General features: G+C 53.0%; 1 protein-coding gene across 1 annotated transcript; it reads left to right on the top strand.

The window, feature by feature from the left end:
- The first annotated feature begins 1,687 nt into the window (after window positions 1–1,687).
- Window positions 1,688–8,724, top strand: LOC116952192 (pleckstrin homology-like domain family A member 3). The gene is made up of 2 exons (XM_032971324.2): window positions 1,688–2,608; window positions 6,616–8,724. Exons 1-2 carry the CDS (start codon window positions 2,048–2,050, stop codon window positions 6,628–6,630), a joined length of 576 nt encoding a protein of 191 aa, XP_032827215.1. The 5' UTR covers window positions 1,688–2,047; the 3' UTR covers window positions 6,631–8,724.
- The last annotated feature ends 420 nt before the right edge of the window (window positions 8,725–9,144 follow it).

Raw genomic sequence — 9,144 nt, 5'->3', positions numbered from 1 at the left:
GTCCCTTTTGTCGACAATTCCACGTTCCTATGACGATCGCAATGGCACGAATTACACTCACGCAGAGAGAGAGAGACAGGGAGACGGAGGAAACGCATTGGTGTAGAGGAAGTATGCGCAAATGAAAACAAAAAGCCGCCACGTTTGACTTTTGGGAAAAAGTTAGCGGGGCTTGAGCAGAGCCAGGACCTGTCGCTGGAAGGGAGGCGATGGGGATGGTCGAGACTAACGACGGAGCGTCAGCCAAAGGAGGGGAAACTCGTCCGTGGAGGACGCGCACCGTGGGAGAGCGATACGATCGGGGCGTGTGATAGTTCCAAGAGAGAATCAGAATCTTCATTTTTAGACTAGAGGAGGAATCTGATGAGCTGTGAAGCTCTTTTCACAGGTGTCCAATGGGACGTCTACTCGCTGCATGGCCACACCTTGTCGGTCACAGGTGTTGGTTGACCATACCTCGCCCCATGTCATCAGTGCGGGGTGAAGGGTGGCTCAGGACTGATATGACTCGACACTGATGTTAGCCGTGCCGAGTTATCGTTCTCAGGTTGCAACATTTTTTGCGCTTTGCGCTAACCACTTCGCCACCACCCACCCCCCTCCCCCCACAGTGTGATATGGATCATCAGCAAGGGATTATCTGGCCGAGTGGTGATGTGCCAGATGGCTTTTTTATGCACAGGTGTGGCAGCGTGCCGCCGTGGTTACGCAAAAAGAAAATCCTGGGTTCGATTCCCGACTCGGGCGCCAATCTGTGTGGAGGAGTTTGTATGTAAGGAGTTTGTATGTTCTGCCCCTGTTATGCATGCGTATTCTGCAGGATCTCCAGGTTTTCTCCCATATCTAAATACAATACAACCGAACTGCTGTTGGTCAAACATCCCAATGCTAATATATATATACCTGCAAGCTACTCAATAGGGATTACACATAGCAGCAGCAGCAACGTGTATGTATGTACGTGTATGTTAAACTTCTTTTGAGCTGTGCGTAGCCAACCGTGCCCACCGGATGTGCGAAACATCGCACCCTACTGTGGAAAACCTAGCAGGACTCTCCTAAAGGATGCTTGAATCTCAATGAGGCTCTCCTAGGTAGACAAGCATAACAATAATAATACTAACGACCTTCTCTGGGGTTGACACTTTGAATGCTACATTATAGGCCATCAGTCATCAGTCGTTGCCCATACGAGAGCGTTTATCCCTTCCCTCCATGGTAACGTGGAATGTCGAGGGGCTGGTAAAAATTCGTTGAGCACACGCGTCACATACTCGGTCTGAGCATGGGAACCACGGTTCACTTGACTTTGAACGATCCCCAAAATCGGCCGTAAGAGACCCCACTTAGGGAATGCTAAGCAAAGTCCAGAGTGGATTATAGGTCACGGCAGTAGTCCGCCTTACACTCTCGGACTCTCTCTTTCACAACCACATCCCCACCCATCCACCACCACCAACCACTCCGCCCCACCCCCTGCCGTCTCTAACTTTATCCCGTCTCCCTGGCACCACCCAACACCACAAAGAAGCGTGGCTCACATCCCGCTTGACGTCAGTGTCTGTTAATAAGTGAGGGCTTGCGCAGGAAATGAGACGAGTGGGTGGAGGATAGAGAGCGAACGAGAGTGGGGGTGGGGGATGTGAAGGCGACGCGGCGAGAAGGAGGGAGGGAGGAGAGGCGAGGGAGGTTGGTGGTGGTGGCCGGGTTGGGTGTGTCAGTGACTGCTAACGCGTGAGTGCGTGGCGTGGTGAGACGGTGTGACGGTTGGCTTGGTGGGTGTGTCCTGATCGGTGAGACCCATTAAGACGCCGAACGGACGAGCGTTCTTGCCACTTTCTGTCGAGTCCCGTCGCAAAGACCCGCCGCGCAGGACAAAAGGCGCGCGACTCAAGACGCCCCTGCCAAACCACCACCACCACCACCGGACCTTCGGGTGGCATCGTCCAATAGACAAAAGCCACTTGACAATCGCAACGTAGAACAAACAAAAGCTTCAGCCTAAAGGCGACAGCAGCGACAGCGGCTAAGAATAAGCGAGCGAGACATGCCCGAGATGGAGACTTTGGAGTCAATCAATCAGGTGCTCAAGGTGGGTCAGCTGGAGAAGCGCAGCGAGAACTTCTTGCAGATCTGGAAGAAGAAGCGAGCGGTGCTCACGGGCGACGGCCTCACGCTGGTCCAGCCCGGCAGCAGCGGCAGCGGCGGCGGTAGCGACTCGGGCCTCGACAACGGCGGCTGCGGTAAGCGCCTGGGCTTCGACGTGGTGCGCACCGTGGACTGCGTGGAGAGACGCGGCCGCCACACATACTTCACGGTGGTCCTCAGCAGCGGCAAGGAGCTGGACTTCCGCTGCCCCGCCGAGGCGGGATGGAACGCCGAGATCATCCTCGCCATGGTGCAATTCAAGAACCGCCGCGCCGTCCAGGAGGCTCGGGCGCGACTCGCCGGAGGCGCGGGAGGAGATGGACGAGGAGGTGGAGTTGCCGGAGTCGGCGACGGGGCTCGAGGTGCTCGCTCCAACGGATCGAGCCCCGAGCGCAGCCCCAGCCCGAGGCGAGGGTGGCCGGTCCGTGACGGCAGCCTGAGGCTCTCCCTGAGACGAGAGGTGCGTGGCTGGTGGAGTGGAGGGTGGATAACGGTGGTTGGGGTGGGGTGGGGTTGTCGTATCTGTCAACCCATACGGGTTACCCCCTATTCTTGTGCAGGGAAACTTGAGTTTTCATGTCCATACGGCGTACAGCCGTTTCAATACGGGCCTACATTTTTTTTAAAAATATATTTCTTTGTGTTTCTCCCTTGTGATGGGACTTTGTAGGATGAACGTTGAGATTTATAAGGGGCACGGGGTGACCAATAAGGTCTGAATTGGTCTGTAATAAGATGGGGGCACTGATAAGGGATTGACAGCTATGGGTTGTGGCGGGGCGGGTGGTTAATCTACTCGGGATGAAGTGGCTGTGGGGGATTGCAGGATCATCGTCTGGTCGGAGTGGTTGCAGAGCCACGTGGGCTCACGTAGCCTGAGATGACTAATACCGTGGCTCTGTCACGTGTTCAGTATGGTCACGGGAACCTAATCAGGTCACATGTTGACCCATCGCCACGCAGGTGTTGCGAAAGTAAGTGCCCTCTTAGAGAGGTACTCCCGAATACGTGTTAATTACCCTGCAGTTACAATCCGTGCTGTGCATTAATACACACGAAGTTTCGTTTCACAGCCCTCTTTCGATCCACCGCTGGCTGGAGTATGTTTGACCATACCCATACGTGTTTCATACGGGTCAGATATCACTCGTCACTGATATTATAGCCGTGGCCGGAAATCGAACCCAGGTCTCGGGGCATGATTAAATATTAACCTTGAAATGTAGACTCTTTGGTGAAAGTACCGTTCGCGAGCATCGATTACCGAGTCCGCCTTGGGGCGACACGATAGTGACCTGGGCAAGCCCAGGCATGGCCGACTCTGTGTCCATGTTGACGAACGCCATTTAAGGCTGAGCCGACCCAGGGGAGGCCCAGAATAGGTGCAGATACCCACGGGTCAATGAGCTATCGTTCGCCGTGGCCGGGAATCGAACGCAGGCGGTCAGGTTCGTAGCCAAGCGCACGCGGACCACTGCGTTAACAGGACCCCGCTCAAACCCACAAAGGCAAAGGGCCCCGTATAGCTATTCACGCTGTTGAGGCAAGCACAAGGAGTGGTATAGTTAGGAACAAAAAAATCCCCACGTAAAGCCTCAACAGAATGTTGGGACAAGTGCTGCTAGCGAGGCCAGCACAGACAAAGACACTGACACACCCACCACCCCATGCACACACGGTCACACATACACATGCACCCATAAACTCGGCCATTCACACACACACACGGCCACACACACACAGGCGCACACACGCGTGCACACATAGAGCAGCTGTTGAGGCCCGTTGAATGGTTGCTGGTGGTGGATGGGGGAGGTTAACGAAAGAGTCAGCACTTCAGAGAGGTCAGTCAATGTTGTGACCCCTAACATCCGTCGTTAGAGCCACGGGGCAGCTGCATCTGCTGAGCGGGCCCTGCGTGTCCACTCCTCGCCATGTGGCTGTGATGAACAATGGCAGGGGATTGTGTTGGAGAGAGAGAGAAAAAAAAACCCGAGGCATGCGTTAATTACACTGTGTGGCCTTGCATTGGAAAATGTATAATAGGCGACGTTTCGGACAATGGCCTTTCTTCGTTGAAAATGTTGACAGCCGTTTCTTCACAGATACTTGGGGAGATGGAGCAGGTTTTGAGGAGTGGGATGTTGCAAGGCGATGCTTGCCAGGCGTGATGGCGCGCAGCGGATAGCACGCAGCCTATAAGCGGAGTTGGATTCCAGGCCACGGCGAACATCAGTGGCCTTTAATCAGTGCCTGGTGCAACGCGTAATTGTCAGCAGTGGGGAAAGAGACAAATGATTAACCACTTCCCGCCGTGCGCCATGTCGGCCTAAATAGGTTTTCGCTAACAGCACGTGCCCAACAATCTGTTAAAGGCTATACGGGGGATCTTTGTCTTGTGGTTGGAGAGACACGAGGGGTAATAGGTGGAGGCAGGGCAGGGGAGGCAGGGGTGTGGGGGGGGGGCGGTGGTGTAGCCGTTAGCGCTCTGCGCTCCGAACCCGGCCAGCCGAGTTCGATTATCGTTCACGGCCAGCACAAGTGACTATGATCGGAATCGGTCCTGGGCCTCCCCTAGGTCGACTCAACTTCAAATGAGTACCTGGTGCGATGTGTAAACATCGCCACTGGGGAGACAGAGGCGGTCGGCCGTGGTGCTGGCCACCCACCTCCTCGTGTGCCGTGCCGGCCTTCATAGGTGCTGCTCGCTAACAGCACTTGCCCCAACAGTCTGTTGAGGCTACACGTGGGTGGGGAGGGGTGAAGTCTTTGTCTCTTTTGGAGGCTCTGGTAAAGGTATGCATACACCTTCTTCGTGTGGGGGTGGGGGTGGGGCGTTTGTCGCTGCTGCTTTGATCGATGTTGCCGGAGCAGGAATTAGTCACACGACGAGGCGAGGCGAGAGGCGGGCGGCGCTGGGTGTCCCGCATTCGTCTGTCGGGCGTTACGCAAACCCCCAGCGTTCCGCCCCGGGCGTGCGTCAGAGAGCGTGGGCGCGTGCGTGCGCGTGACCTCTTGGAAGCGCGGAGGGTTTTTTTGGTTTTTCTCACTTCGAAATTGCGCAACAGATTTAATAAAGAGAGTAGACGGGAACTTCCTTATTTTTTTAAAGAACGAAATGAGAACGATAGAAGGGTAAACGAACGACAGCACGAAAGAAAACTTGGTTCGAGTAAGAGGATGAGAGGCGAGGGAACTTTACTCGCACAGAATGAGACGGACAGAAGAGGTTTAAAAATAAATCTTAAACTTGGTGACCTGATTAGTGGTGTTTAATAATGCCAATTAAACTGCCCTTGTCAATCCACCGCTGCATAGTAGTTGGCCACCAACCACCATGCAGTGTGTGTGTGGTGTAGGCGTGATCTCAAACTATTCCACAATATCGCTGCTACTGATGATGATGATGGTAATGAGGATAAGCCGTGACTAGGAATCAAACCCAGGTCACCGGGTTCGTATCGTCCAAGAAAAAAGAATTGCGATATTGATCGATAGGATGTCAAAAAACATTGTGTCCACTCGTAATAAATGTAACCCACTCCAAGATCAAGATCGGTGGATAGGTACACCATTTATTCAAATAAGGATGAGTGAGAGAGCACACGAGAGAGGACCGATGGATAGTTTGGGAGATGGCAGATCAGAGGCAGAGATACAAAGAGAGAGAGCTTAGCTCGGACTAAGATTTGCGAATTGAACAAGATGCATTGTATACCATGGATTCATGCAAAAGACTTCAGCAGATTTGCTTAAGGTGGATAAAGCGATGACTTTACGAAATATAAAAAAGACAAAACGGTTTCAGAGTGAGGCGTCATGCCTCCCAAAGTGAGTAAAATACATTCAGCAAAAACTGAAAGGGTGAATGAATGAATGAAAGAGGGAATTGAAAGCATGAATGAATTAACGAGGAACTGAAAGACCCCACGGGGGAAAGGAAGCCAGAGCGAGAGAGAGAGAAAGGATGATGCGTACAGGACAAATATTTGCACACAAAACTGAAAGACTGGTAAGATGAAGAAAGGCAGAAAAGGGGAAGACCCAAGCCGCGCGGAACATGTCACGAAACCATTCCATTGCCATGGCTGCAGCCAGTGGCATTGGCAGGCACAGCGCTCACAGAGGGCCCACTTGGTGTGCGTGCCCAATATTTAAGACAGATAACGGATTAACAAAGGGAGATATATCTACAGGGACGTAGCGGGGTTCATGAAATCAAATCATTGCGGTCACGAAGTGAATGTAACCAACAATTACTGTTCCCCAACGGCATGGTCTGCCCACCCCTCCTCCATCCACCATAGGTACGCGGAATGTCCACCAGTGGCCTGGGATCGTCAGCGGCAGTGAGATGCGTTTGTCGAAGCCGGGAGGCGGCACGTTGATTTTTGGACGTTTGGACGGGGGAGGCGGATCGGTGCCTGATAATAACGGTGCCATCTCTCGTTTTTTTATCGTTTTCAGGCCATGCACAGATGAAATCAGCTGCTTCCTGCCAACTCATCCAAACTTATCTTGCCGACCTATGAAGAGCGCGAGAGATACGGAGATGCAGGGCGATGATGCGGGGAGATGATGCGGGGACATGTGGGGAACAATGCAATCGGTCTTGACGACGGAGTGTGTGCCCCGTGCGCCGCTGGGGAGCGGGGTGGGGGGGTGAAGAGGCCAAGTGAAGAGGTGGATTGAAGTGGAGAAAGATGAAGAGACAAAAGGGAGTGATGATGAAACATTCTGCCCTGCATGGGATGCTATAGGGATGGCGACCGGAAACGCACGCACACACGCACACACGCACACACGCACACACACACACGCACACACACAAGCACACCGTTACATGACAAAGATCCCTCGTGCAACTTGCAGTCTGCCATACCAGTGGGGGGCGTAGCCCGCCCACCTTTGTCTTCCCATTGCCGATGCTTGTGACGATCACCATGGCACGGTGACTTGTCGTTTTAGGTTGAGTCGGCCTAAAGGAAGCAAAATAATAGTTACTTTGGAATGCGGCTTCCAGTTGCTTTTGAAGATGTGCATCGTGGTCAGGAGTCGAACCCGGGCGACCGGGATTGTAGTTTAGTGCACTCATCACAACGCCTTCATAGGTGCTCGCTAATTGTTCTTGCACTGGCAGTCTGTAAGAGCCTAGGGATCCGTGTCTGTGACGCACACACAAACACACAATTACACACCGTAATACAAATGACCAACTTGGAGAATTAAACGAAATACATTCTAGAGTACAGTATATATTGTAGTAAGTTAATATTTTAGGACAGCAATCTGTGTTACTAGCACAACAATGATTCAGCAAATATTATGATTCTTATTATTATTGAGGTATGGCCCTTGCCAGTAACAACCTCTTCTGTCATAACAATGACAATTGTTGTCATCAAAATGCCAATTGTGTGTACGTCCAGTTGTGACGATGATCTCCAACGTTCACGAAACCCAGTCCACGTCTCGTCGCCCAGACGGAAGGGCCGTTGCGTGCGATGGTCATGCGCTAAATATCTTAGATTGTTAATCCAGACGCAGTTTTGCTAAAGACGACAGTCGTAATTTATTCTTATCCATGCAAGTCTCATCGCTTGGTGGAAATTTCCCAATGGGGTTACGGGAAAGACCCCCCCCCCCATCCCCCATGTCTAATGGCCAAAGAGAGCCAACAGATGCGTACGATCGGCACATTTTTTTAACGCGTAGACTTTGTCTCGTAATCAGCACGTCGCGCCGCATGCGGTTAAATCGACGGAACGGCGAATGTGTCCAGGTGCACGGGACTACGTTTGGGTGCCAAGTGATCGAGCGTCCAGCGTGGTGGTGGTGCGTGACCGACGGCGTCGCCGCAGTTCCGCTCGCCGAACCGCTGAGACTCGACGGCCGCCGCCACCCCCCGGGTTCGATCCCTGGCCGCTGACTTACGCTCGTTAGGACGTCGAGTTTGTCGCTCGAACGCGGCGTTGGACCTCCTCCAGACCGACCCGGCTGTGAGAGAGCTTTCGCCGAGTGTTGTGAGTGGCGCTGGGCCATGCCAACCCCTCGCACTCAACGTGCGCCATTTGGTCTTCGATCATAGGTGCTCGATAACGGCACTTGCCCCCAACGGGCGATAAGGCTGAGAGGGTACGGTGGTAGGGCGCGGGGGGTGAAGGGGAGGGGGAGACTTTACCATTGCCTTGTCTTCGTCCGGTGTTGGCTCTTTTACATTCAGTCCTGCTAATGGTATTGGTGGCGCTAATGACAATAAGCAGCACTGCATTCCTTCCTCATTCTGTTTTCACGTATTTATTTCTCCGCTGATAGGCGACACCGCTTTTCTATGTTAATTTATACGACACCTTGCCCCCGCGTGTATTTATTGTGGATGTGACGGGGAAGTCGAAGAGGGCAACGCTCGCGCCGATTCGTATTTATGAGAGGCGCGCCGCGTCATTGTTGTGCCCTTGTTGCACCCTTGTTGCGTATTGTAGTCTGCGTATCGCTTGCGTATGAAGCTGGGGCACAGATGTGCGAGAGCTCGTGTGATTCTCGTACAGGCTGTCAATAAACACGTCCTCCTTGTCATCCGTCCGTCTGCCCGAGTCGTCTGCGTCGTTACAAATGTCGCTTGTTTGTTCACGCGTGTTAGTTTTAGGGCCACGGCAGTGTGGCCCAGCGGTAGCGCCTCTCATCACTTGTTGTTGCCGAGGTTTGAGGTTCGAATCCCAGCGGCTGCCCTGATTAATATTGCTACTAGTAAGTGCGGTCTGCTTGGCGGCTGACGTCAAAAGATCCCGTGACATCGTTCGCAAGAGTTTGCCACTGCGTGTGCCGGCGTCGCGGTCCAAATTTGCACACTTAAAAAAAATTCACACGCCAAATTTATTCGATTAGGAATCGACACAACAATCATTTGCTCCCCCACCCACCCATACTGCAAAAACTTGGCAGGACCCTCCTGCAAAAGAGCCACGAGACTCGCGAGGGCTTTCCTGGGTAAAACAA

The sequence above is a fragment of the Petromyzon marinus genome, chromosome 3 (genome assembly GCF_048934315.1).
Source record: "Petromyzon marinus isolate PM22_M1 ecotype Great Lakes invasive population chromosome 3, UKy_Petmar_22M1.pri1.0, whole genome shotgun sequence".
Lineage (NCBI taxonomy): Eukaryota > Metazoa > Chordata > Hyperoartia > Petromyzontiformes > Petromyzontidae > Petromyzon > Petromyzon marinus.
This window is presented reverse-complemented; position numbering and strand designations above follow the sequence as displayed.